Raw genomic sequence first — 27,595 nt, forward strand, 5'->3', positions numbered from 1 at the left:
GATGCCCAGCAAAAGGAGCACCAAGTCCAGTCTTGGGGCCTGGGGAAGGTTTTCTGGAGGTGGTGACCTTTTGAGCTGAAGGAGTCACAAGCACTGACTGTAAAAGTGGAGGCTTGGATCTTTTGAGGGCTTAATGGCCTGAAAACACAGGACAGTTGAGAACCTGGTCTCTGGGAGAGGTGGAAAATTAGTCTGGTGAAGGTGGAAGAGGGTGGGTCACATGGACCTCCGCGTGGCAAACTGAGAAGCTGCTTTTATCCTTTGGATGATGGGGAACCAGTGCTAATTCTACTCCACCATATTTTTGTGTTTTCTCCCTCTGTCTCTTTTTTTTCCCTTTAGTTTCAGAATCTTTCCTCACCCTTCCCGCTATTGCCCTACCCTTGACGCCTCCTTCCTTCTCCACCCGCCCAGCCTCCAAACCCTACTCTTAGGAGATCCCCATCTTCCCTCATCACCCGGTGCCCTAATTCCCCACCCCAAAGCCACGCCCCTAGCCACACCCCTGATGACGCGCGGCGCCCAGTGCGTGGGGATTCCCGCAGCCGTGGCCACTACCCGGCCTGCCCCGCGGCAAGATGGCGGCATGAAGGCAGCGGGCAGCGGCAGAAAGTTTGTTGTGGGGGTTGGAGTAGTTGGGCCGGGAGGCTAGAGTTGTGGGGGATCGTAGGAACACTAGCGCGGAGTACGGGCAGAGGAGAGGCGGAGGAGGGACTAGCTCCTGGGTTAAGAAGAGGAAATGGAATGGGGGAAGGTTGGAGGCGGAGAGAAATAAAGAGGAGACGGGCGGAGGGGAGGGGGCCTAGGATCCAGTGGCGGCCCTGGGGGAACGGTCTAGCGCAGGAGAACCAGAAGTAGGCGTGCAGGCCCTGAGGAAGCAGTCATGAATTGAAGGGGAATTTCTTAACCAAGAATTAAGAAAGAAGCCTGGAGCCTATGACCGAGGCCCGAATGTCCCCAGCCGGTAGGAAAGAGGTCTTTTCCTGTGGAGGAGGATAGTGGGGAAGGGGAGAAGAGAGACCTGGAGGATGCTGAGCAGGTTTGGTAAGGAGGGAGCTAAAGCCAGTCAGATGACCCTTCTCTAGACTTAGATCAGCGTTTCCAGAGTTCTTATAGCATCTGCCCCAATTTCAGCTGAAGACTCAGGGGCCCCAGGGACTGGAAGAAATCACAGTGCCTGCTTGGAAAGAAGAAGAGGTAGCGACTTGCCCCAGCTCAACCCCAGAGCGGGTAAGGTGGCCTCCAGAGACAAGCTGGCATGCTCCCTGCAAGCAGGATGCATGAGTTCAGAGTGATACTGAGAATCATTTAATCCGAAAAGGGCTCTTTTCTGTTGACGTTACCCTTTGCCCGTGGTCTGTAAGTTAGTGTTCTGTTTAGATTGTATGGTGATTTTTGAGTCTTGTGTGCCTTCACCTGTGCAAATGAACATGGTCAAGGGCCTAGAGATCAGGCAGAAAGTACTTTAACACATCCCTGTCACAAGCAGTTTCCTACATGCTCACTGCATTTTTTTCAATCTCCCCATCACATCCTGAGTTTGTCATCCTACCTGAAGTAGAGGTTTGTGGTAATGAATGGGGTGGAGGGAGGTATGAGAAAAATACCTGATTATGTTCTGTCACCAACTCATGAATTCATTCTTGCTGCAAGTCTGCTTCTTTTGATCTTTTTGTAAGAAGGGCTCATTAGTGTTTCCTTTCGGGATGTGGATTTAGTGGGTAGGTGGAGTCAGTGGAAAAGGAAAATCATGTTGGTATTGGGGAGAAGAAACCAGATCAGTTTATTGTAAGGGGTCAAATTGACTGGTGTAAGGCTCTGGGAATGTTTATTATATCAGTCTCTGTCCCTGAGATCCCTGATATTTGAGAGAGCTGCTTTACAGAATGGATCAGTGTAGTGTTGGAAGGAAAGGATTGTAGAACTTTTCTGATAGCTTTCTTCTCTTCCTTTGTATTTTCCCTGTCAGGCCACATTTTTAAAAAGTCAGTTTCACTAACCAAACTAAGCATGGCTTGAGAGATGGTGGATTTGGGGTTGGAGAAAAGGGGAGGGGTCTGGAGCCACAAAGTGCAGTGAATATGGTCCTCACTTCCTTCCATGCCCTGTCGTTATGACGCCCAAGCCAGAACGGGGGGGGGGGGGGCAGTCTTACCAAAGCTTGTTTCATGACTGGTGTCTGCTGCATGATTAGATTGGGAGGTCTCATTTGATCTAGGACTCCTCACTAACCATCTCCTACTCCTCCTCCCCTCCCCGAAAGAGGCTTGCTACAGACCAACCCAAATCACTGTCACCCGGTCAACTTTAATACCTTCAGGTATCTGAAGAACTGATGTTATTTAACTGTGACCCTAGAAGGTTGGGAACTTTCTCTAAGGACGATTTGTGGATGCCCCCATGGAAACTGATCAGCAAGGACAGTGGGGTGAGCACACTGAGGAGAGGTTAAGAGCACTGACTTGAGCCAGAATGCCACGTTCAAATTCTGGCTTTGCCATTTGTAGCCCTATGACCTTTAGAAATTGTATAGCTCTCTATACCTCAGCTTTCTCATCAATCAAATGGAGATGGTAAGAGTACCCATCTCATAACAACCTTAACCTAAATACATTAATGTATTTAGAACAGCGACTGAGGGGCACCTGGGTGGCTCAGTTGGTTAAGCATCCGACTTCGGCTTAGGTCATGATCTCACAGTCCGTGGGTTCGAGCCCTGCGTCAGGCTCTGCGCTAACAGCTCAGAGCCTGGAGTCTGCTTCTGATTCTGTGTCTCCCTCTGTCTCTGCTCCTACCCCGCTCATGCTCTGTCTCTGTCTCTCAATATAAAAATAAAAACATTAAAAAAAAAAAGAACAGTGAGTGACACTCCATACATATTTGTTGTTGTTCCGCTGGTCAGAGCTCAGTACTAACTTCTGCTTCATGATTGAACCTGGTGTCTCTGTGTGGAGGGCCTGTACTGTTTTGGGCTGCTGTCTTGATGTTAGAGAAATGGGGCATGGCTTTTGGATGTAGTGAAAGGCTCTTCATCAAACTATTTAAAGTGATGTTAAAATGCCCATGATTTCCTGTTTGAAGTTGTGAGGCTTTAGAATGATCTTTGCATTTGAGCGATAATAATAGTAGTGCTTACCGAGCACATTCTGTGTGTCTGGCTCTGTTGGAAGTGCATTAAATGTATTAACTAATTTGATGTTTCTAACAACCCTATGAAGAAAATACTTTCATTGTCCCCATTTTACAGATGAGTAAATAGAGGTGAAGAGTGGTTAATTTGTTCAAGGTCACTCAGCTAGTAAGGGGCAGAGCTGGGATTTGACTGTCTGGCTTCAGCAATTGAGCTTTTTTTGCTGGGGGGGGGGTCGTTGGTATGAAGTTAACTATCTATTAAATATGCCCAGTGGCATTTTGTAGCTTTTGTTTGTCATGATTGTTAGATTGTAGGAAACTTTTTTTAGTAATTTAAAAAATGTTGTAGATGTTGGGCTCTTCATCACAGCTCTCCCCAGAGATAAAAACCGGTGCAGGGGCTGTGGTGAGGGAGCCCTTTGCCTTGTTAGCCAAATCTGGACTCTCTTCATGATTCAGCTTTGGTGACTGTCCTTTGGAAAACCTCAGGCCTGGGTTGGGTGAGCAGGCTGACATGAGGGACTGACGTGAGGATCCACTTTAGCATACCTTACAGGGGTGTGGGTGTATTAATGTAGACAAATAAATGGCTGATTTCTGACTTTGATTATTGACATGAACAGTTGAAGTAACCATAGTGTTAAATTCATAGACAATCTGGATGTCATCTTTGTTTTAAAAAATAGCAGGTAGCAAACTACAGAGGGAAAAAAAAATAGGCAGCACTTTAAATACCCACCCCCACTTCCCCCCCAGCTTGAGGGGAAATGGAAAACAGATGCACTTCTGCTGAAACTTGTGTTGTTCTGGAAGGTCTTAGCGCTGGGCTCCTCTCTTACCTTTTAGCAAAGCGGGAGGCTGGTGTGTAGCCTTGGGGCAGAGGTGTGCCCAAAGTTTGATTGACTGGCGTTTCCTTTGGCCTGCACTTAGGACTCACTCTTCCCCTCCTTCTGAGTCATGTCCTGTCTATTTAACACGCCCTCAGGGCCCATCTTTTTCTTTAGTAAATGACTCTCCACCTTGCCACCAGACTCCCCACGCGCCTGAAGTCTGACCAGATTTCAGGGTAATTAATTGGGAGCTCAGGACTTAGGACTTTTTCTGGGAATTCTGACCCATCCCTCAGGTGACCTTTTTCTGTTGTTAGGGCACATGAAGTCTGGCGTTAGTATCTGTCAGTGTGTGTTCCCGTCCACCATTACCTGAGGAGCCATAGATCTCAGGAGAAAGTACTTTATCTCGATTTGTGCTGCAGTCAGCGTGCTGAAACGTGTAATCTCCATAGAGTACACCTTTGTGTTTTTGTTATTTTTTTTTAAGGTTATTTATCTTGAGACCGAGACAGTGCAAGTGGGGGAAGGGCAGAGAGAAAATCCCAAGCAGGCTCCATGCTGCCAGCGGAGTCTGAGCACAACATGTGGCTTGAATGTATGAAACCGAGAGACCATGAACCAAGCAGAAACCGAGTCGGATGCTTACCTGACTGAGCCACCCAGGTGCCCCTGTGCCTTTGTGTTTGGTAGAAGCCCTCAGACATTCCGGATTCAGGTCTCATTTTCCCAAATGAATGAACTGCGGCGATGTGAAGGCTGATAATGTTTGGAGCCGGTTCTCTGCCTTTACTGTTCTGGTTTTGTCATTCTTAAAGTCACTTTCTTAAGACCTCTTCATGTGTAATCTTTGCATCTAATCCCTTCACTTTATTCTCACCACCATATTTTGAGTGCTGAGGAAGTCAGGGTAAAGCAGGTTTTTGTTTCTCACCTGGATTCAACTTCTTAACAGCTCTCTGGGCCTTTGCACATGCTGGCCCTGCTGGGATGTGCTCCCCCTCCACCCTTTACCTTCCTTTTTGTCCTTTAGACAAATGCCACTTTGTATGGGGATCCTCAGTTCTTACCTCCCTTTCCTCTGGGCTTGTGTTTTAACACTTAGGTTGCATTGTGATTGTCTGTTTACTTGTCTGATTCTCACAAGGCTGTGAGTGTCCTGACCACAGGGACTAGGTCTTATTCATTATTGTATTCTACCATTTAGAAGAGTGTGCGGCATGTAATACGCGCTTTTACAGTGCGGTGCGGTATAGAGAATGAATGAAATGTGGTGGCCAGTCTCTGTCCACTCCTGTAGCTTCCAAGCTGCTGTGAGAATTATTTTCCTGTGAAAAGCAATGTCTGTTCCCTTAAAACTGCCATGGTTTCTGCCTTGTTTAGGATAAAGTCTAAACTCACTCTAGCTCAGCATGCAGAAAGGTTGTGTACACTCTGGCCCAGACCCCAGCTTCTGGCCTGGGATGTTGTCACCTCCACTTCTGTCTTGTGCTTCACTGCTCCTAAATGTCACATTGCCCCTGGACCTGTCATGGCCATGTTTACTTATTCTTTTTTGTGCATTTCGCTCTCTGCCTAATGCTCACCGTCTCTAAAACTCTGCTCATTCCCTAAGGCCCAGCTCCTGTATGACCTCCATTGAGAAGACTTCCTACGTTCCTTTCTTCCTCTTGGCCCCCATGGCACTTTGTGTGAGCAGCCTCAGTTCTGGCATTTTCCCACGTTGTGTGGTGATTTCTCTGTTTACTTGTTGGCCTCTGTCACTGAGCTGACCCTCTGTAGAGCTGACCCTCTGGTGGTTGGATGAGGGTGAGGGGTGTGAGGGAGGCTGACCTGGTTTAAATCTTGATTCTGGCACTTACCAGCTGTGTGCCTTCGGGCAAGTTGCTTAACTAGGATTGTTGGTGTTGTGCCCTAGGAAATGAGGGTGACATTGTTTTTTTTTGTAGGAGTATTAAGCATGTAGCATGGGGCCTGGTCATATGAAGGATGCTCAATATTTGTTGAGTAAATGAATGCCATTTTTGGAAAATACAATGAATAAGAAAAGGCTTTGTTTTATTCAAGCTAGAGTCAGCCTTTTGGTTTCTGCCAGGTAGCCAGGAGCATTTTGAGGTGGGAGTAAAATTGAGAGAATTTCCTTTCTTGTGATGAAGCAATATTAAAAGGTGAGGTTGGGACATCATCAATGAGGAGCCTGTGCAAAATAGTTGATGTTTCTCCCTGTCTTTTGTGTTGTAATGATTCCTCTGATGGATCACCTTTATGTGAGATTGGTGGTGACCTTGGTGGGTATAGGTGGGGGTGGGTAGGCCGTAGATTTGTAATGTAGTTAAGTCTGTGGATGACTGGATGGGCTGTTTAAGGATTCATGTTCCCTGGTGTTTTATGGATTGAAAAATATTGGATGAAGCTGAAAGACCACAGCTAGGCATTCATGAAGCTAGATGTCTTGGCCCTAGTTTTCTTAGGGCTTTCATGATCTTGTTTCACAGAACAGGCTTACCTCAGATACTCCCCAGACATAGGGCCGGTAGCTGGGAGTTCACTGTCCATTCTTTTTGCCTTTTTGTTTTTAGTTTAGTTTATGGGCGTAGTTCTTAGGGCACCAGTTCCCAACAAGCACCAAAGCAATGTGTTTCTAGAAGCCCAGACCTCTTCACTGTGCAATGCCAGGTGGCGCTCCAGTGTGAGTTTACAGTCCACATGGGGAAGATGTGTCCGAGTGTTTCGGAGGGCAGCCTTCTTGTCTGGTCCTTGAACCCCTGCCCCAGCCAGGGTTTCTTGGGGCTCTCCAAGCACGTACAGACTGTCATACAAGTGGCTGTTAACCTGTCTCTCCCCCTCTTGGGATAAGATCTTTCATCTCGGAAGCTTCTTAGGGGCCCTACGCCATAGGTGCTGAGCAATCCTGGTTATTGTGTGACCCAAACCCATCCTTCCTTCTTGAAACAGAAAGCAGATAAGATGGATCTGGCAAAGCCCTTTGAACTCTTAGGAAGGAAGGTCTTGCATAAACAAAAGCTGATAGTATTAGCAATAGCATTACTAATTATTTTCTAGAGTTAAGTTAATGTGGTTAAATGATCTTCCAGGTGCTTGGTTTCACCTGTCTCCCTTTTCAGCCTTATATTCTTTAAAAAAATTTTTTTAACCTTCTTAGTTTCTAATAAAAAGGTTAAAAGCAAAGGTGAAGTACACTCCAGTATATTTGCTTGCTAATCAATATCTTCTAAAAAGTCTGGCTGCCAGCATCTTCTTTGTTATTCATTAAGCTCCTTTTCGTGCCTCATAACCTGCTTGCTTTTCTGGCTGTATTGCTCGTTCTGTCCAGGTGTGCTCCACGCTCACAGCCAGGACCTACTACGACCTTGTAGACGAATCAGAAGGCCTAGATGAATCAGAAGGATGCGACCAGTAGCTGAAAGTGAAGGGACAGGGTTTTCCCTGGGCTCACCCCTGTCCCTCAGCGTGGGAGTGCACACTGCAGTGTGGCATCTCTTTGCTGATGGCATCTTGGCAGGGCTGGTAGGCGGCTGCATCGTATGTTTGGCAGATTTGAGAGGAGATGGGGTGAGCCAGCAGGACCGGCTTGTGCTGTGTGCTTTTAGCTTCAAAGAGGCTGAGTCTCCTGGACAGGCCATGAGTGGGACCTCTTCTTTGTTCGTTACTATCTCATAGGTGCCGGGTAACATTTGGCATCTGTAAAGGGCATGCCCTCTATTTGTGAAGAGCTTCTGTGCTTCCCCAGTGACCAGTAGGGAGAACTCCCTGAGGGCAGGGGTCACCTGGCAGGACGCAGTCTAGATGGCGTTAGCCTTGTGGTGCCCTTTGCTCAGCTGAAGGTGGAAGACTGGGCTGACCATTTTGGGTACTGAACCTCTTCGTACCCTCACAGGTAAGCCCATGGGGACCTCAGTCTCAGAAGCCTTTGAGGGTCTTTCCATCAGGGCAGAATTGTCATGGCTTTCCTGTGGCTCCCCAGAGGAGGCAGCTTTGCCCGGGGATTCTGTCTGTGGTCTTGGGCAAGTCACTTGTCCTTTCCTTTCGGAATGGGAGAACGTCACCTGTTCTGTTGACCTCACTAGGCCACAGGGATCAAAGGACATATGATGGACGGGGAAGTGTTTTTGGGATGGTAAAAACACCTGGCAGATGGAGGGGTTTGTCCTGTTTGTCTAGGAATTCTCTGTTTTCACCATGAGCATAATATATGTCCTTGTAGAAACACCAACCATATGGACAAATACACAAAAGAAAAAGTAAAAGGGCCCTCTCTCCCTTCCCCCAGGCTCCTGTCTAAGCCCCTTTCCCAGAGATCAGGAACTATCATGTATCCTTCTGATCATTTTGGTGTGCTTCTAGACATTCCTCATCGTGTACCTTTTGTAAAATACGCAAGACTCAATAGTGGTACATGCTGTTTTTCAGCTTGCTCTGTTCACCTAACACGTTCAGCAGGACCCCCCCACCTGCCCAGCCCCTTGTTGGAGCCTCCTTCCCAGCATGGGGCTTCCTCTGGGGCTGGCTCCTTGGAAGGGGTAGAGAATTTTTCCTCGAGGATCTCGCCACAGCAGACACCCTGGTTATCTGAGGGGCTGTTTTTTATTCCGAGGTAGAGTCGTCTGGCAGGAGTGCCCTTGAGTGGGAATCTGTATGGTTATAAACTTGGCATGGGCCTTACCACTTCTGTCTCCTGTGTATTTCTCCCCTTTGCTCTTCTATTATCTATGCCCTGGAAAAGAGTAAACTTACCTGATTTCTCAACCTCTGTTTCAATGCAAAGACGGTTTCCTAGGATTTTGGCTGCTCTGTGTTTTGAAATGAAGCCAGACGCAGCTGGTGTTTTTGGTCTTATTTGTGGGTGAGAATTCTGAAGGTAGCCTGTCAGTGGCCATGCATTCGTTCTTCCCAGTCTAGGGAAGAGGTCAGAGCCTCCAGGAAGAGTTGTCTTCTCTTCTAGATGGTTATCTCCCCCTCTGTGGTCAGGCCTTGGCCTTTGGAGCTCCGGGGCTATTGTCAGAGTAATACAGGGAGCCCAAGGAATAGGCAGTTGGGAATGATTAACCTGGGCTTGGGTGAAGGGCCAAGCCCGTAATTGGCGCCAGGGTGGTCGCTGTTCTCTGCCCTGAGTCATCTCATCATCTGCAGGGCTTTCCTGACAGAAGGAGAATCCTTCTGCTTTTTCTTGCCAGCATGCTGCCCTTCTCCATAAGCACAGCCAGTGTTTGCTGATATGTTTGCTGTAGCTTTCCTCTCCGGCTGCTGCATGGGTCACATCTTGTGGGGTTTGGGGACTCCACTGCTGTGGCTCCATCTTCCTTGAGATCTCTAAGCCAGGGAGTGTCCCCTAGGGTGGTTCTGGAGGCTTCAGGAAGGGTGTTTTCTGCTGTTCCCGGGGCTTGCTGTGATGGGAACACTAGCGTCTCTGGGCACTGCTCGTTCTGAATGGGTGGAATAGTCACTGTTGGAGTCCGAGGAGCCCAGCTGCGGTATAGCCTTTATCCTTGCTCTGTGGGTTCCCCTGGAGCCGGCTCTCTGGGAAGTGCCATCGCCCTGGCCCTTTCAGAAACTGAAAGGTGGCAGCGTGCCACCCCTTGCCTTAGCTGGCCCAGCTCCGGTCCGGGTCATACACTGCCCCATTGTATTGTGCCTTCGATGCAACTCTTGTTGCAGCCTCTGACCCCTGGGCCAGTTCTCTCTTGGCCCCATTCCTTGGAGCCTGTGGGACATGGTGGGGTGGACTGTGCTGGCATGGGCATGGGATGGGTGGCAGCTGCAGCTGCGGCGGGCTTTGTCCCGACACCCCAGCTTTCGGAGCTGGGCAGCCTGGCAGCCCTGTCCGGGGGAAGAGGCAAGACGGGTGCTCCCCCACCCCCACCCTCGCAGCTGTGCCCCCTTCCACTAGAGCTCTCCTCTCTTTCTCTTGGCCAACTAGAGAGCGCCGGTACCTGGGGTTGGCGAGCTGGACTCCCTGGTTGGCAAGGGGCATGCTGCACTCCCACCTGGCATGATTTTTGGATGGGAGAAAGCCCCTGGGGCTCCAGTGGTAAGTCTGCAGGAGCCTCCCCTGTTGGAAGAGCGCGTGTCCCCTCGGGCATCTCGCAGCTTGGCATTCCTTCTGCTCTCTCTTTGCAGCTCCGGGAGTTGGGCTGCTCTCAACCAAGCTGTCTGTTTATATGGAGTGCCTGGAGGGCGTCTGCCATGAGTCTGTCGCTAACCGCTAACCGTGCTAACCAGGAGAGCTGGCTGGTTGGGGAGAAGACACTAACCCTGTGAGTCTGACCTGGGCCAGCTACCTGCCCTGGACGTACCACCAGCAGCGCCTCTCACCCCTCCTCCGCTGAGCCTGGCTGCCTCCTCCCCTTAGCTTAGCTCATGCCACCTTCTCTGCTCTCTTGTCCTTACTGCTGGGTTCCCTCCATCTTCCCAGTCTCCTTGCTGTGGGTGGGGACCTGCTCCCTCTAAGGCCAGAAGAGGGGGCTTTCCTATGCACAGACACCTGCCAGCCTGCTGCGGGCTCCTGCCCACCTCATGCTCCCTTCAGTCAGCACCGCGCTGCCCAGGTCTCCCTTAAAACAGAATTGGTTAGAGTTTCTGTTCATTATGCTTTAAGCATTACGGAGTTTGAGAATATTGTGCAGTTCCCATGCTCTGTTTTCACACCTCAGAGCTAGGGGGCGCTAAAGTGGGAGGGGAATTTTCTTCTCAACTGGATAGTTGCTTCCCTTTGTCAAATGGGGAAGATTGAATGGTGTTCCCACTATTCTTACCCCAGGATAATAATTTAGGGTCAGTTGCAAGGTTCTCCTTAAGGTTGGGGTGTTGAGGAAAACCCTGGTAGAGAGTGAGGCAACTTAGGACTAAAAGCAGGAGCCCAGAACTGGGTTCCCACCTGAGATGGAGCTCGGAGCTTGTGGTGCCCGTTGCTCAGGCAGGTGGAGTGGGCGGAGTCAGGCTCCCCACCACCTTTCACATGTGGAGCTTCAGGTGGACTTTAGCTGAGAAGAGCTGCAAGGGCACCTCAGCCACGACGGGCGGGACCTGGCTTTGGACTCCACAGCGGGCCTGGGAGAAGCCTTGGCCTCAGCCTGGGAGGCTGGTGAACAGCTTGCCATGGAGAAGCTCCCAGCATACTGCCTTCCAGGTTTGGAAAGAAGAGTGCTCTGGGATAGCAGGGAGGCCCAGTGCTCAGGGCTCCCTGGTGTTCTGCACAGGGAGCTCCTTAGATAGCCTCTCTGGCTGCAGCCTCTGGAGGCGGAGCAGTATAGGTAGACAGAGTGGGGAAGCTTGGGATCTGAGGGCCCTCCTGGTAGGCTCTGTTTCCCTTGGGTCAGGAGGGAAAAGCAGGGAGTTTCCTGCCAGTACGAAGTGGGAATGTGTAAGCCTGAGAGGGTATAGGTGCTGCACAGACATGAAGGGGCCCTGAGTGGGGTGCCTGGTGGCTGGGCTGACCAGGAAAACAAAAAGGGCCTGGAGCGGAGGGCTCGTTCAGGACTACCCCTTACATTGCCTTTCCTGAGGTGAGGGCTTGGGGACTGCTTGTGAAGTGCTAGTTGATCCTGGGACGTTTTGGCCCTCCCTTTACTTAGGGGAGGTTGCTTGGATCATCGTCAACAGTTGTCTTCAGCCCCTTTGTTCTGTCAGGTGTTTGCCTGAATGCAAGGCCAGCTGGATAGACTTGAGGTATTTGCTCAGGTGGCAGCCAGGTGAGCGCTTGCGGGTCCCCAGCACTAGTTTGGAGTCCTCAGGATTACTCTGGGGCAGAATAATTCCCACCCATTTGGTTTTTAAAAACCTGTCTGTCAATTCTGCTTAGAGCAGGCAGAGGGCCAGGTCAGGGCTGCAGGCAGCTTGTCCCAAGAGGGTGAGGTTGTACTTGCCCAGAAGGGTGGCAGGCATGGCTGTTGGAGGGGCAGCAGGGCTGGTCTGGGCACAGACTGGCATCTCTCAGCCTAGTCATCGGCCCAGAGTGGAGCCTGCCCAGGCCCCACCCCATGCTCTGCTGGCTGCCTGCCTGCCACGCGCCCAGGATTGCTGAGGGCTTTGCTCATGTACCTCAGGAACAGCTGCATGCCGGAAACTGGGGGCCAGTAGCAAGCAGGAGGGGCACTGGGGGTCGATGTGGAGAGGGCTGAACCTAGCCAGCTTCGGTGGGATCCGCTGAGCAGGGGAACTGACAGTCAAGGTGGGGAGGGGCTGTGTTAATGGAGCAGGAGAGCCCTTGTGAGCAATCTTCAGGGCCTCTGCTGGGTCACCTGCTTACAGGGCCAGGCTCTTGCAGATGGGGGTTTGTGTTTCTTGGGCCTCAGTTGGATGCAGATGCTGAATTTCAGAGGCTTGAGAAGCAGCTAGACTTGTATGGTGGGAGTGTGTCCTGTCCCAGAGGCGGTTTCCTCCAGGCCTACAGGGTTCAGAGACCTATATATATCCGCTCGGGTTTCTAGCTAAAGACAGTTCCCACAGATGAGACCCTCGTCCCTGTGTGATCAGCCTTTTATGTGGTAGCTGTTGATGAGGGGCTTTAGGAAGAACCTGTGTTTATTTTTATTGCTTATTTGTATCCTACTGGGTTCCATGGGAATTAGGGCAGCATAAAACACAGCTGGAGTGTTCTGGAAAAGGGCCAGTTTCCTTTTATTCTAAAAGCAGTAGTGATTGCTAATAAGTGATTCTGTTTGACTTTCTTCAGGTGAATTATGAAGAAGAGTTTTAATGTTTTTAGTGGTGATGTGTGGCCCTTCTCTGATGGTCCCTCACTTGCTGGAGTCAATGACAGCTGTGGGTAGAAAGGAATATTGGTAGGTTCGGAAATGGTCTGAGCCCAGATAAACTGTTGGGGCCATAATTTCTCACAGAGAGTGTGGGTGATGTGGGGTGCAGAGGAAGCAGTTGGTCGGTCTCTAGGGCAGGGCAAGTGAACCGGGGAGGGTGGAGGGAGGTAGCAGTCCAGAACTCTGGGAGCTGGATGAGGCGTTTGTGGGGGCAGGCTCAAGTTTGAAAAGCCAAAGAGTGACACCCATTTTGGTTTCACTCCTGTCTCCTTCAGCAGGGAGAAAGCTGGATACTCCAGCCTCCCTTCCGGGCAGACCCGCAGAAAGATGGCAGAAGGAAGTAAGAGGGCGTCCTTGGCTCTTGGACTTGAACCTTCTTGCCGTCGCCTACTGTGGGTGTCTGCAGAGACTGGGAGTGAGGATATGGTTTGGAGGAAGTCAGGATTCTGAAGGTTTTCCCTTATCCTACTCGATCTCCAGCAGTGGTGACCCCTAACCATGGTGGAAGCTCCGGGTCACGTACAGGCACTTACCCACGAAAGGACGCTGGTGTGAGTCCCATCTCCTGGTTTAAAGAGTGATGCCTGGCCGATTTGTTTGTCCTTTGATTAAAGGACACCGCTCAGCCAGCGTCTGACACACATTTCTACGTATATCTGCCTCCGACTACACTCTCTGCTCAGCTGTTCAGTGGGTTCACAGTGCAGGTTTGCTGTGCGTGCTGAGTCCCATTTCTAATGAAAGTAGACTTTGTTCTCTGGAGGCAGCTAATCGTGCCCCATGGGCTGTAATCAGGGAGAAGGTATTTAACACAGGGCAGGCGGCAACAGGCGGCCCGAACTGACTGGCAGATTGCAACATGGCAATTAGGAAGCTCTCCACCCCCCTTTGCACCCCTGCAGAGCCTTGCTGAGTCTCTCTGAAGGGAGTTTGAGTTAGTGAAGAATGAATGCTATGCAGGGGAGGAAGGGGGAGGCGGGGCTAGTCGGGCGGGGGCATGAGGAGAGCAGTTTGCCCTGTGTGCCTCACCGCTGCTGTGGGTGTCTCCCTCCGCAGTGCCTGAGGATCCCAGACCACGCTGGGTCAGCCCAGGGGGTTTTTACCTGGGCCTCGGCCTTTCTCAGCACACAGCTGTTGTAGTGCAAACCCGACCAGTGATCTGGTTGCCCTACATCCCCAGTCCTCCGCCCCCAGTTCCTTGAAGCTCAGATGGTTTGGGCTGAGGGTTGGGAGTGGGCTTCTTCTCTGTCAGTTTCTAGATTTCCGAAAGACCATTTTCTTGGAGGTGCCCTGGAACCAGCCCAGTAGCCAGAGGCCAAGAGACTCTGAAGGCTGCTTGCTTGCTTACCCTGGCCCATATCTCGTCCTGAATTATCTGGCTACTTCCCCTGGAGACTTCCTCTTCTTGACATGGGATTGGGAAATCCTCCTTGGGCTGAAACACTCCAAGGCAACCTGGGAACCTTTGGGTGAAGGAGACGTGTCCAGTGGAGGCTGAAACCGGTAGCTGGGTCTTCCCAGCAGGACTGCTCTGCTGTCTTGCAGCTCACCTTTTGTCTTCCCTTGGCCATGGGCCTGATGTCCAACTGCTTCTTGCTTTCTTCTCCGGTGCACCTGGCATTGCTCTCACTCTAGGGTCTGTCCTTCCCTGCCACACTTCCAGTCAAGGACAGTAGCCTGTTAGCTCTGTCGCATTCCTGTTCAATGATGGAATTGTCCCCCTCACCCCCACCCCTCTGCTGCCGTGGGCCCCAGCACGTACTGGTATTTATGGACGTAGGAAGGGAGTAAGACAGACTCTCCTTTGTGGGCTAGTGTTCGGGACGCTGCTGGCTCCCTAGCAGACTGTTTCTCCAGTGGGCATTGCCTTCTGCTTCCCCAGTCGGGAGTGGCTCCCTTTCTTGTGGTTCTGCTGTGTATGAAAAGAGCAGTCTCTGGCCAGGAGAGAGAACTGCCTGCCATTGCTGGCACCACTCATCCTGGAGCACGGGCATTTGGGGTGCTCCCTGTCTCCCTGCCAGGCCACTTCTACACTGTCTGTCCCCTCAGCAAACCAGGTTATCCAGCTGGGAAAGCCCTGGGAGTATGTGCTGTGGGGCCGGGCATGGGGACTTGAGGTCAAGATCAGGCAGGATGTGTGACAAGTAGAGCTAGGGCTGTGGGCTATGGAGTAAAGGCCCCTCTCCTTCCAGGAAAGATCCTCAGATACAGCAGCGTGTCAGTCTGTTCCTGCCTGCCCACTTGCTACCCAGTCAGGTGTCCTGATTTCTCGAGGCCAGTGTGGGTATTGGTATGAATAGGGCTAAGGAAGAAAAGAAGAGGCTGAGAATCGAGGGGGTCCACAACGTGGCCTGCAGCTGATGGGGATGCAGATGGGGAAGGGAGCAGGCCCAACTTTGGAGTCTCCCTCCCTGGATTTCGCAGAGGTTCTTGGATACCTATATCTCTTATTCTGTGTCTCTGGCTGTCCCCTTCCTAACTCATGTACCCACACTTACACTCCCTGAGTATCAGCACCCAGGGATCCAGGACGGCTTGGGACTTGCTGGGCCTCTCCCTCAGGCCATAGGAGCTCCTACCCTGAGGCCCTCAGAAGGGTAGCCCTGGGGAACCTGCGGGGGTGTCTTGTTTGCTCCCCCACACCCCAGGAATGTGCTGTCCTTTTGGACCCGCCCGGATTCCTGTGCAGGGAGTCAGCCCAACACAGCACGCTGCTTGTGCCCTGTGGGGACATGTTTGCTTCACCATCAAAGGGGCGGAGGTTGGCGGCTCGTGCCTGCTGCCATGCCCCAGCTCCCCTCAGAACCCCAAGCCAGAGACCAGGCTGCCCACACAGAGGAGGGAGGCCACTCCTACTTCCCTGCCCTCCCTACCTCCTCACTGTTCTTCCTGCCTCAGGTTCTGTTGGAATGTGACAGGAGTTCGGGGGCCAGGGCATGTCCTGACAGCAGGAACACATGCTTTAGCCCGCAAGGCTTCCCTCAGCCCCCAGCTCTATTTGTGTGGATGGTGGCGGGAAGATTGTTTATGCCCAGAAGGCCACTTAAGGTTACTGCCTCGGTTGGTCCCTGTGGTGGCTGCTGCCCTCGTGCTTCCGCCCCGCTTACTACAGGTGGGGGCAGGCCTCGGGGCTCCCATAGGACTTCACGTGTCAGTCAGTCTAGCCATCTCTGCATGGAAGAGGAACCAGTGACTGAAGCAGCATAGCCTGGAGCCCGGTGTTTCAGCTCCCTAGAGTTTCTCAGCCTGGGCACTGTCAACACCGTGTGCTGAGAACTCTTCATCATTGGGGGGGGGCGGGGCGCTGTCCTTTGTGTTGCAGGATGTTTAGAAGCATCCCTGGCCTCTACCCACTAGATGCCATTAGCACTCCCACCATTGTGATAGCATTCAGACATTGCCAGGTATCTGGGAGGGGGAGGGGGCAAATGAGCAGGGTGGAGGACACCAAAATCTCCTCATTGAGATTGCTCAATCATTGCTCTAATTGATTCTTTTTCATAATTTTCTCTCCTGGGCCTACCCTCCTTTGTTGCAAAGTCTGTTTGCCATCATTACACATAGAAGCAGTCTTTGGCTCCTGGAAACATTGCTAAGAACTTTCCCCTACACCTTCTTGGTCTCTGCTAGGCTTTTTCCTGGTGTTCTCTTCTGCAAGCCATGCTCCTCAAATCTCTTAGTTTCCAGACTCCGAGAGGCCTGAGAGATGAACAGGACAGGTATGGGGTAGGATGGGGACAGAACAGGACCAGACCTATTCCCGAATCAGGCACGAACACATACAAGACACACATGTCTTGTGTGGGCCTGTGACAGTACTTTCACGGAGAAAGGAGCCCAGTGCTTCTAGTCATCTCCTGCTTCCTCTGCTTTTTCCAGAACCCCTGCTCCATGACTTTCCTGCCTGGCTTTCCCTGGCGGGCCTTCCAGGTCCGGGACTGGGAAGGTTGGCCTGTAGCCCTGACAGACATGGGCTGACACCTGGTTTCCACTTTCTTCTCTTCTCTGGTTTCAGGAGCTCTTGGCTAGAGGAAGTGGAGGGGCCGTGGGATGTGGAGAGCCGAGGGCTAACTCTGGGACAGCGGAACAGAGAGAGCTGCCGGCCATCAGACGGTATGTCCCTGTGAGACCTGCCCACCCTCTCCCTGCCCCCAGGGCTCCCTTCCTGGGAGGCTGGCAGGTGAGGGGGCAGGCAGGTGGCCTCTCTTGGCAGGGGCTGGTGAAGAGAGAATGGTGGAGGCCAGAGAGGATTGGCCTCCAGGGCCCTCAAGCTTGGAGACCCCCCTGAGGAGACTGGGTTGGGGGAGCATCCTCAGACCCTTACTTCTGGTTATTGGTGTTTTGTTTGGTTTTGTTTTTTTGAGCTAACACGAACATTTCCTAAGTGCCAGGTACTGTAAAAAAGGTAGTGACTTATATAATCTTGACAGAAGGTCTGTGAATATGGTGCTTTCCTCATCCCCAGTTTAGAGTTGGGGAAACCGATTCATAGGGAATAGTTTTTCCCTCTGAGGCATTTTTATAAACCCACAAAGGTGAGCAGTGGGCCACTCATAGATATACCGTCCCACCGCTAGACCATAATCTGCTCTTCCTGGTGCCCAGAACCTGAGCCCTGCCTTTCCCACTCACCTGGCACATTGGTCCCTTGTCCCCTCCAGCACTCCCCTGACCCTTGGGCATTGAGATACCAAAGTCCAGGTTTCTAATGACTCTGGCAGTGGCCTAGTCCTGTGTGCCTTCCTGGTGGCTCCTACATATATCCCCTTTACTGTCCTTTTTCCCCTCTTTCCAGAGGCCTCTTGCCCATGTCTCTGAGCCTCCTCCTTTCTTGCTTCCCCTCAGCAGGTTGAGAAGCGCTCACCTCTCAGAATGACCACCGCGGCCCCTGCTAAGAAACCGTACCGTAAGGCCCCACCTGAGCATCGCGAGCTGCGGCTGGAGGCTCCTGGATCCCGGCTGGAGCAGGAGGTCAGAAGCTGGGTACCGCCGCCCTGGCTGCCAGATGCAGGCCCTGAGGCTGCGTGTCTGCCTGACTTCTCCCAGCTGAGGGGATGCTGGTCTCCCGAGTTGGGGTGTGGGTGTGGCACTGCTGATACGTGTTTGGAGTCTCCTAGCTGCAGCACTGCTGGTGGGGGCAGTGTCGGCTTATAGGGGACAGATGTGAGTATGTGTCCCTGTGTCAGGGAACCCAGAGTCTTCGTGCCTCAGCAGAAGCTCTCCCGGGCAGTTTCATCCTTCTGCAAGAGGCAGCCCACTGGACTGAGGGCTCCTAGCTTGCTGGAGGCTGGGACTGTGTGGAGGAGGTTGTGCTCCGGCTTCTTCCCCACAGACCAGCTGTTCTTTGCTGTCCCCAGCAGTCCCGGCAGTCCCGGCCCTTCCTCCAGCTTTGCCTAACATTTGTTAGATACGTGCTCCCGGCCAGGAACTGTGTTAGGTTCTTAGGAGGCCTTCAGGCAACTGCAAAACGTTCTCCAAATAGGCCATCCTCATTCAGCTTAGTCTCAGGAGGAAAGGAGCTTGCAGTTATGTACCTTGCTACTGTGTTTCTACCCTGTTGCAGCACATGGAGCACATCCACAGTACTTGAGAGATCATCGTACACGCATACATCAGGTGTACCATGGCCTGCTTTGGTCAGATTCGGGGCAGGACTGCTCTGACTTGCCCATTTTCAGTTCAGGGAACATTAAATAAAAAAGGCCAGGTGTTGTGCTAGGTGCCACCCAGTGGGCATTCTCTTGGTTTTGTGGAGGAGGACCCTAAGGCCCGGCAAGGCTAATATAAGCAGAGTGTGGCAGAATAGGATCATGTCCAGGTGGATCTGACTTCGGCTCTGGAGTCCAGGGTCTGGGCCACCCCCTCACTTTCCTGCCTTGGATTGGCATTTGGCAGCAGTCCGCTCCATTTGCTGCTCTGGGGCTAGTTGAGCGCTGGCTCTGGGGCCGTAACCAGCGTGAGGGCTTGGGGAGGAAGGGGCTGGAGATGAAAAACAGGATAAGGGTGAGACTCTTTACTCCTCCCAGTCTGGCCTGGCCCAAAGGCTGTCCTTCACCCATGTACTTGTTCCTCTGGAGCCACCGTCAGGGCCTGATTCTGCCCCATCTTTCCCCAGGGGCCAAGAGGGCTTTGCTATTGCTCAGCACCCTATTGTAGCTTGTCTGACTTCTTCACTTCTCTGGAAGGTCTTCGCCATGCCTGCAGGGCCCACCTGGAGCCCAGGAAACAGCTGAGAGACTCTCTTTATCCCTAGGAGATATGGCAGGGGTACCAGGACTCATTTGCAACCTGCTCTAGAATTATAAGAGGGGGCCAGAAGGGGTGTGGGTAAGGGTGAAGGTTGGAAGGGGTTCTTGAACCTTCTGGTTGGCATGGCAGTTAGTAGTCTAGGCTCGTCCAGGAGATACTGGATTGCCTCCATCTCTACGGGACCCACTTTTGTGAGATTGTTTGGGCTTCAGACATAGCCCTTCCCAGGTCTCTTTGTAGGGTGGGCAGGCAGGGTGGCTCAGTGGTCTAGGGCTGAGCCTCAAGCTTCTGTTCTTTTGTGCACAGGAGCCCCTGACTGATGCAGAGAGGATGAAGTGAGTATCTGCTGCCCAGGAGCCTGCCCTGCTTTGCCTCAGCCCTTCCCTCTTAGCTCCAGGCAAGGCTTTTGGTACAGACAGGCTTTTCATTGGATTAGGTAGAAGAAAGGTTGTGGTGGAGACTTTAGGGACTCTGGGAGGAGGCTGGATACGGATATTCCTTCTGGAAAGAGTTTTTGATCCATGGGCTCCAAGAGAAACTGGAACCAAGGTGCTCTGAGGGGTCTGCTCTTGCCAAAGAGCCTCGGCCCGGCCCCTGGCCCTCCGGTGCCAGCTGGCCACCACAGCCCTTTCTGTCAGCCACGTGAGGCCTCTGGAGAGGAGGGCAGTGCTGGGCTGCGTTTCCTGGAGATTAATAATGGAGCAGCCTGATTGTGCAGTGGGGAAACTGGAGCTGGAGGGCCTGGTGGCCGGCTGGGTTGGGCTGTAACCAGAGACAGACTGGGAACTCATCCCTCACACCAGTTCTGTCTTATTCTTATTCCAGGGTGGGAGGTGGATTCCACCATCCCCTCTGCCTCCCACCCCTGCCCCCACGCCAGGCTGTGTTCTCTGGGCCAGCAGGCCTGTGGCATATGCTGCCCCAGACTGAGGCTCAGTCTCAGGGAGTCCCCTGTCCCCAGTTGCCTGTGCTCATGTCATCCCCACTCCTTCCTTCCTGAGCCCAGCCTCCAGGGCAGGCCCCTCTACTTCTGATGCCCCTCTGCCCTTGCCCCCTCACCCCACCAGGCTCTTGCAACAGGAGAATGAGGAGCTCCGCCGGCGCCTGGCCTCGGCCACCAGGCGCACTGAGGCCCTGGAGCGTGAGCTGGAGATCGGGCAGGACTGCTTGGAGCTGGAGCTGGGCCAGAGCCGCGAGGAGCTGGACAAATTTAAGGACAAGTTCCGCAGGTGTGGAAATGAGGGGGTAGGACACACATGCACGTGTTCCCCACCCCCTGGTTCATAGGATTTTAGCTGGAAGACCTCTGAGATCATCTGATTCTGATGGGGAAACTGCAGTTCTGGGAGGAGAATGACCTGCCCAAGGAGGGGCTGAGCGAGCAGGGTCTGAAGACCAGATCTTGACCCAGGGGTCTGCCTTGTGTTCCTCCATAGGCTTCAGAACAGCTACACGGCTTCCCAGAGGACCAACCAGGAGCTGGAGGACAAGCTGCACACGCTGGTAATCTGTCCGGGGTTGGGGGGTCGTTTGGCCGGCCCTGTGCTCATAGCATAGCAGGGGGCCGGGACTTGCTGGGGGAACGCCACTGGCGCTTGGGTAGGGGGTTGGGACGGCAGCGGGGAGGGGACCACAGTGTGCTGTGCGAGTCAGGACTGTCTTAGTGCTCACACTGTTTCTCTTCTCTCCCGTCTTCCCCTCATGCTGCCGCTGCTGCCGCTGCCCTCGCCCTCTCCTGTCAGGCCTCTCTTAGCCACAGCTGGATCTTTGCAGTTGCGTCTGAGTTTGTGTGTTTTCTCCCTTGCCCTGGCCTCCTCCTCAGATGAGCTCTGGGGTGCCAGGGCCCTGTCCCTGTCCCTCTGCCCACTGCTTTCCTCTTCCTTACATGAAGCCCATTCAGTACAGTGCCTCCTCCTTGGCTCTGGCAGAGGTACCAGTTGATGTCACCACTGAACACTCACAGCTCTGCTGCAGCGGCAGCAAGCCCGAGCCCTGGGGTGGGGGTGGGGGGAGGCGTCGATCCGTCCCTGAACTGAAGATCAGAAGGCCGCTGCGGAGCCTCCTGGCTCAACTAGATAATCTCATAGGTGCCCCCAGCTGCCTCCCAGCCCCCCTGCCTCTTCTTAGCCTGAGCCCAGAAGCGGCTCCGCACATAGGCTTCAGGCCCTGGGTTTCCACACTTACTCCTCTGGTCCAGCTGCCTTGCTTCCTGTGTAGAGCCCCTTGATGGGCAGCTCTTGCCGCTGTCCTGGGCCCAGGTGGCAGCAGGTCATATTCAGAAAGCCCCCACCCCACAGCCAGCCCGGAGAACAGGAGAGGTGGCTGGCTGGTCTTCTGTCTGTCCATTCGTCTGTCGACTTCGTCCGCCTTGGCTGCCCCCAGCACCTGTGGCTTCCTGTGTCTCTGGGCTGGGAGAAGGCAGAGGGGAGGAGGGCAGGCTGGGGTGTGGGTGGGGTTCACACACGTTGTGTGCCTCAGATCAAGAAGGCTGAGATGGACAGGAAGACGCTGGACTGGGAGATCGTGGAGCTGACCAACAAGCTCCTGGATGCCAAGAACACCATCAACAAGCTGGAGGAGCTCAACGTATGTGCGGTGGGGGCCCCCTGGCTTTGTCCTGGCCTCCACCCTGCTACCTGGGCCGGGGCCGGCCTCTGACCCTTGCCTGTCCCTGTAGGAGCGGTACCGGCTGGACTGCAACCTGGCGGTACAGCTCCTCAAGTGCAACAAGTCCCACTTCCGCAACCACAAATTCGCCGATGTAAGCAAGCCCCACCCCCACCACCGCCAGCGCTAGCCCTGCTTTCTCAGGACTCCTCAAACTTGGGGTTTTACACCTTCCTTTATCCTCCTGCCTTGACTCCTCCTTTCTGCCTCACCCTGCCCTCACCTGCACGACTCCTCTCAAGCCAGTCAGCTCTGCCACTAGCCAGTGTACCATGTGCTGTCAAGAAATTGTCACTGGCTCTGGGGCTGGCCCTGCTGGTATTTCTGGGACAGAGATGGAGAGAGGCACTCAATTTTGGGATCCCATGCAGGAAGGTGGCGGTGGCCAGGGCTATCAGTCATAATATTGAGAGAGGATTAGGTCCAGAGCTTCAGGCCCAAGGTCGATGGGGTCTGTAGAAGGAGTGGAAGTATGCATGAGGCTGCTGGCCGGTACAGGTCCTCAGACTTGTGTCCGGTTTGGGCAGAAGCCACTGCTGAGATGGGGGAGATGGACGTTTGAGAGCATATGGGCCTTAGCACCAGTTCTGGGATCAGATGCTGGCTGTGTTCATCAAAAGCTTCAAGTTACTTCACCCCTGCGGAGCCCCAGTTTATTTGTGAAATGAGGCTATACCCTGGCCTGCTGGGAGACCCGGAGATCACAGAGTGCTGAGCACGCAGTGGTGCTTGTTCGTGCTAGTTGTTATTCCTGCCCCGAGGTTGGGGTCATTCATGTCTGTCTTTTCTCCCACTCTTTTCCCCCAGCTGCCCTGTGAGCTTCAGGACATGGTTCGGAAACATCTGCACAGTGGTCAAGAGGCTGCCAGCCCGGGCCCTGCCCCTAGCCTGATGCCAGGGGCCGTGGTACCCACCTCGGTCATTGCCCGGGTGCTAGAGAAGCCGGAGTCTCTACTGCTCAACTCGGCCCAGTCAGGCAGTGCCGGGCGCCCCTTGGCCGAGGATGTCTTTGTGCACGTGGACATGAGTGGGGGGGTGCCGGGTGACCCAGCCAGTCCCCCGGCCCTGGGGAGCCCCACCCTACAACCCAATGGGGAGTGCCGCTCCCTGGGCACTGCTGGGGGCTCCCCAGAGGAGGAGCTGCCCCTGCCAGCCTTTGAGAAGCTGAGCCCCTACCCCACCCCATCCCCACCACACCCGCTGTATCCTGGCCGCAAGGTAATTGAGTTCTCTGAGGATAAGGTGCGAATACCCCGCAACAGTCCCCTGCCCAACTGCACTTACGCCACCCGCCAGGCCATATCCCTGAGCCTGGTGGAGGAAGGAGGTGAGCGGGCCCGCCCCAGCCCAGTGCCCAGCTGTCCTGCCTCAGCCCAGGCCTCACCCCACCACGAGCCCAGCCCTGTCCCCCCAGTGCTCAGTGCCCCGACCAGCTCTGCCAGCTCTGAGGAGGACCTGCTAGCTAGCTGGCAGCGAGCATTTGTGGACCGCGCCCCGCCCCCAGCCGCTGTGGCCCAGCGCACAGCCTTTGGACGTGATGCCCTCCCTGACCTGCAGCGCCATTTTGCCCTTAGCCCCACTGACAGAGAAGAGGAGGTTCTGGCACCTTCTTCCCCACCTGGTGAGAGTGGGCTTCTGCTGCCAACCGAAGCTGATTCTGGCCTTCTCAGGGAGGAGGAGGAGGAAGAGCTGAACCTGCCCATCAGCCCTGAGGAAGAACGCCAGAGTCTGCTGCCCAGTGACAATGGCACAGATCAGGGGCCCATCACTTCCCATGCTGAGGGCAGGGCCTGGGCACTCCCCAGCTCCAGCCGTCCCCAGCGCAGCCCTAAGCGAATGGGGGTGCATCACCTTCACCGCAAGGACAGCCTGACCCAGGCCCAGGAGCAGGGCAACCTGCTCAACTAGGGCCCCTGCTCGTCGTCCTGGCCCCGCTGCTCTGCTCCCCGTGCGGTGGCGTCAGGTGGGCCACCCGGCCTTCTAGCTGCGCTGCCTGTGACCAGCACCGGCTTGTCTCACGGCCTTTCCCTTTTCTTCTTGGGATATTTATTCCCCAAGGGTAACATGCAGCTGGGGCTCAAGACCTTTCTTCCGGTTGCCCAAATTGGGCTGTTCTGGGGTGCCGAGAGGTCCGTTATATCAGTGTTCATCTTCCATCCCCCTTTCATACCTGCAAGTTTTTGTGTTTTTTTCCCCCTGGGGTTGGGAGGGGGACGTTGTTGGGGATTATTAACCTCTTATTTCCGTTTTCTGCCTGTTTTCCTCTCCCCTTAAGTCCTCTGCACGAGCTGTTGCCTTCAAGGGGCCCTTGGGGGATGAGGGAGAGGGCTCACTCAGGGCTCACCTCAGCTGTGTCCGTCCTCCCTCTGGAAGGGAGGAGAGGGAGGGATTCAGGGACCTCAAGCTGGGCTCTAGGTAAGGCCTGACCCCTCCCGACCTTGGCTCTAGACTGTTACTCCCAGCTTTGGGACCTTTTCACATCAATGACTATTTTGAAATTAAAACTATTTTACTGATATGGCCTAATTTGTCTATTAATGACTTTCCTGGTGCCATTCTTGAGCATTCCCAGTCCTAGTCAAGTTCTGCTCTTTGCTAGTGAGTGTCCCCTGCCCCACTCTGCCTGGGATGTCCATGGCCACAAGAGCATCAGGCAGTGAAAGAAGGTGTACCTTGAGTGACCTTGGCAGGGCCCTTGAGTCTCCTCTTGAGTTAGGTGGGGTCCGGGCTACCTCTGTAGGTGGGCTCTTTACTTTAGTTAGGATTCTTATGGGGGCCTGAGTAAGGTGTCACTCCAGACCCCCATGTCCTAGAAGTCCAGAGACCTGAGCCAAACCTGTTGAAATTTGGGGCCAGTGGATGCTGCCTGGAACTTGGGCTGTGGGGTGGTACTGCCCCCTAGTGTTTACTAGTTCCAATTCCTCCCTTACTGCCAGCCCCCAGGGACCACAGCCACACACCAGTTTGTAGAGTTAATAAAATCTCTTCCGAGCCAGCGGGTTGCAGCCAGAGCTGCCAAGTTCAGAGGCATTGCCTTGGGTACAGGTGCCCCCGAGGCTGTTGCTCAGTCAGCTTCCAGAGCTTCCCACCACTGCCGGGAGCTACCAGAGCCCCAGCCACCACCACCCTCCCTCCCAGGCCCCAGGGCCTGACCCTGATATTTGGGACAAGGTGCTGAGGACATAGACAAGATGTAATGATGCGCAGAAGCCCAAGTGGAGGGTCACATCTCGGTCTCCGCCAACAGACTGTCCCCTAGTCCTGATGTCATGAGCACCATCTGAGAGCTGGGATCTGTGGAAGGGCAGAGGGGTGTTCAGACCACCACTCATTCCCCCACCAGGGACACAAATCTGGTGAGTGACAGCCTAGGTTTCCCACCCCTACTCTTCCTGGTCCCAGCCTCTTCCAGATCTGGCTCTGATCACCCCTCGGGGCTCTTACCACTGGGGCATATCCAGGAGCTGCTGCTCCTCTGGTGGGCAGCAGGTTCCCGCGCTCGCTCTCGTTCCTGGGTGTCGCCAGCCCCTCCTGCCACCTCTTCCTCCTCCTCTCCCTCTGAGAGGAGGTCACAGATCTGTTGCTGCAGCTCTGGGCTGATGCTGTTCTCAGCCAGCACCAGGCTCCTCAATGCCGTGGGGTAATTTTCCACCATGTCCAGCAGGGTCTGAGGAGGGGAAGAATGTGGAATAGGAGGAACACAGGGCGGCTCCTCACACTCCCGCCTGCCACCCCTTCGGTACATCCACAGACACGTGAGCTCACCTGCACCCCCAGCCCAGCCCATACCCAGACATGAAAAGTCCTCACCTGAGCTGACTGGTTGGTGAGCCCGGTGCCCTCCAAGTCTAGGACCTCTAAGGTGCGGCTGGAGGCCACGGCTACAGCCAGCATCCCTGCTACGTGGTCACCTGGGGAGGGAGCACACATGCACAGTCACCTGCAGTCATGAGCAGGCCTGCTAATCCTTCCTCCCCACAGCCTCCATGGTGTCCTAACCACCCTAGATCCTACCCCCAGGCCAGCAAATGCTGACATTCATTAGGTGGCCAAGAGGGGGGGCACTGTGACTGGTGAGTGAACCAGTGAAGCAAGCCAGGCCCAGAGATGGCGATGGATACTTGGATGCACCTGTTGGTCATTTGGTCCTCCACACAAGTGGCTTCTCTTCTACCTTCTGGATCCCCTCTCCACCGCCCAACCCCCATGGCGGGGTTACCATGGCAACCATCCCAGCTCTTGGACAGGGATGGGGTGGTAAGACTCGCAGGGGGCTTCCTTGCGCCTCACCCAGGGGGTTGTAGTCCAGATTGAGGACGCGGACCTGGGAGCTGTGGGCCACGGCAATCGCGAGGCGGCTCCAGCCCTTAGGGGTGATGCCAGGGTTGGCACTCAGCGTTAGCTCCTTCAAGCCTGGGCAGAATTGAAGGGAGAAACCAGGATGGAGTCTGGCCCTCTTCAAGCCCCTCCCCTGCCCTGGATCTCTGGGGTTTCCCTGGTGGCAGTGAGCCACCCTGCCCCCACCACAGAGCTCCTGGGCCATTAGAGACCCATGCCTTCTTTGCCCACTGCAGCCTGGATGCCCAAGTCTGTGATCTGCTGAGCCCCCCATCCTTCTTCTTCTTGAGAAGATTTAAACACATTCTCACCCACGTTCATAGCCCTCAGCTTTGGGCCACACCCCCTGTTCTCTGCACCTGGGTTTTTCATCAAGGCCACACCAGCCCAGGCCCTCAGCAAGGCCTCTTTCTCACCTGACTTGGCTCCATCTGGGGGGAGGAGGCCACAGATGAGGTTGATGGCTTCATCACCCAGCATGCAGTCCCCCAGGTCCAAAGCCACAAGGGCAGGGTGGAGGGCCAGGGCTGGGTTCAGCAAGGCCAGCCCTGCATCTGTCAGGGGACTCCCATGTAGGCTGGGGGGTGAGACCAGAGAGCAGAGGTCACTGCAGTCATCAGCCCTATCTATCTGTAGGGGAAGGAGCCCCTTCCCTCATGTGAGCCCTAAAGGTGAGAAGGATACCTGTCATAGCACTTGGGAGAGGCCCTGAGAAGGGAGAAAGAAAATTCTAGATTCTAAAGGAATACAGGAAGAAGAAGAATTCGGCTTCTTTTCTAGGTTAGGGATTGAGATCCAGGACAGAGAAGGAGTGTGTGGGTGGTGGACTGGGATTCTTCAGGGGGCAAATGTAGGGGCAGGGGTCTAGTCCCCAGGGAAGTTCCTTCTTGAGACTTGAGGAGCTGCCCCCAAGAAGTCAATGCCGGTGGTTAGGTGGGGAGGTAGGTACACGTGCCCTGCCAGAAAGGGGCGGGTACCCCATCTCATTCGGGGTGGGGCTGCGGGTGCAAAGCCGGGAGGTAAGGAATGTGCTAGGAAGGTGTGGAGGCACGGGCAGAGGGATGGGGAGGTGGTTGGTGTACAGGGGTCAGAAGCCAGGCTGGTGCAGACAGCTACAGGAAGGTGTGTGGAGGAACAGGCGGTGGCAGGGGGCGTGTGACGAGGGATGCAGTGCCCGGGACCCCCTTGCGAGGGAGCGCACTCACAAGAGGGACTGGATGGAGCGGTTGGTCCGCAGCGCCTCTGCCAGCTGCTTGATGCGGCTGGGACTGGACACGACGCCTAGGTTAAGGTTGAGCTGCGCCAGGGAGGTGGCCCCGGCCAGGGCCCGGCAGATGCGGCCGAAGTCGCGGTCGCAGAGGCGGCAGCCGCGCAGTGAGAGCAGGCGCACAGCGTTGTCGCGCAGGCCGCGGCAAATGTCCCGCACTTCGGCGCCTGACAGCGGTTCCCCCGAAATCTGGATGGAGCTGGGCAGCATCGTACCCACGGCTGGCCTCCGGGGCCAGGGCGCAGGCCGCGGCCGAGGTTGGCGGGGACGAGGGCGGGGTCGGGGCTGGGGTCGCGGACGGAGCGGGGGCAGAGGCGGTGGCAGAGGCGCAGGCGGCT

The 27,595-nt window shown here is 54.4% G+C and overlaps 2 protein-coding genes across 6 annotated transcripts; one reads left to right on the top strand and one right to left on the bottom strand.

The window, feature by feature from the left end:
• The first annotated feature begins 538 nt into the window (after positions 1-538).
• Positions 539-24,170, top strand: TJAP1 (tight junction associated protein 1). 5 transcript variants are annotated; one of them, XM_029943328.1, is made up of 13 exons: positions 539-612; positions 1,135-1,230; positions 9,901-10,011; positions 10,101-10,237; positions 16,752-16,849; positions 17,582-17,707; positions 19,292-19,320; positions 20,053-20,214; positions 20,422-20,488; positions 20,728-20,757; positions 21,464-21,571; positions 21,663-21,746; positions 22,460-24,170. In XM_029943328.1, the coding sequence occupies exons 6-13, from the start codon at positions 17,609-17,611 to the stop codon at positions 23,558-23,560; spliced, it is 1,680 nt and encodes a 559-aa protein (XP_029799188.1). In that variant the 5' UTR covers positions 539-612; positions 1,135-1,230; positions 9,901-10,011; positions 10,101-10,237; positions 16,752-16,849; positions 17,582-17,608; the 3' UTR covers positions 23,561-24,170. The 5 variants fall into 5 exon arrangements, with proteins under 5 accessions (XP_029799188.1, XP_029799189.1, XP_029799186.1 ...); XM_029943329.1 differs by lacking the exon at positions 9,901-10,011; XM_029943326.1 differs by lacking the exons at positions 9,901-10,011; positions 10,101-10,237.
• Positions 24,171-24,615: 445 nt separating this feature from the next.
• Positions 24,616-27,585, bottom strand: LRRC73 (leucine rich repeat containing 73). Its single transcript, XM_029943335.1, has 6 exons — positions 27,196-27,585; positions 26,407-26,567; positions 25,943-26,065; positions 25,463-25,563; positions 25,097-25,319; positions 24,616-24,946 (listed from the first exon to the last, which is right to left on the bottom strand). Exons 1-6 carry the CDS (start codon positions 27,465-27,467, stop codon positions 24,876-24,878), a joined length of 951 nt encoding a protein of 316 aa, XP_029799195.1. The 5' UTR covers positions 27,468-27,585; the 3' UTR covers positions 24,616-24,875.
• Positions 27,586-27,595: the final 10 nt, after the last annotated feature.

The sequence above is a fragment of the Suricata suricatta genome, chromosome 7, assembly GCF_006229205.1.
Source record: "Suricata suricatta isolate VVHF042 chromosome 7, meerkat_22Aug2017_6uvM2_HiC, whole genome shotgun sequence".
Classification (NCBI taxonomy): domain Eukaryota; kingdom Metazoa; phylum Chordata; class Mammalia; order Carnivora; family Herpestidae; genus Suricata; species Suricata suricatta.

Coding starts and splice junctions, on each gene's coding strand:
- TJAP1 (XM_029943328.1), top strand. CDS start 17,609: ATGACCACCGCGGCCCCTGCTAAGAAACCGTACCGTAAGGCCCCACCT. Junction 19,321..20,052: donor ACTGATGCAGAGAGGATGAA/GTGAGTATCTGC, acceptor TCACCCCACCAG/GCTCTTGCAACAGGAGAATG. Junction 20,215..20,421: donor TTTAAGGACAAGTTCCGCAG/GTGTGGAAATGA, acceptor GTTCCTCCATAG/GCTTCAGAACAGCTACACGG.
- LRRC73 (XM_029943335.1), bottom strand. CDS start 27,467: ATGCTGCCCAGCTCCATCCAGATTTCGGGGGAACCGCTGTCAGGCGCC. Junction 26,568..27,195: donor CGCTCCATCCAGTCCCTCTT/GTGAGTGCGCTC, acceptor CTCACCCCCCAG/CCTACATGGGAGTCCCCTGA. Junction 24,947..25,096: donor CTCCTGGATATGCCCCAGTG/GTAAGAGCCCCG, acceptor GCCCTTCCACAG/ATCCCAGCTCTCAGATGGTG.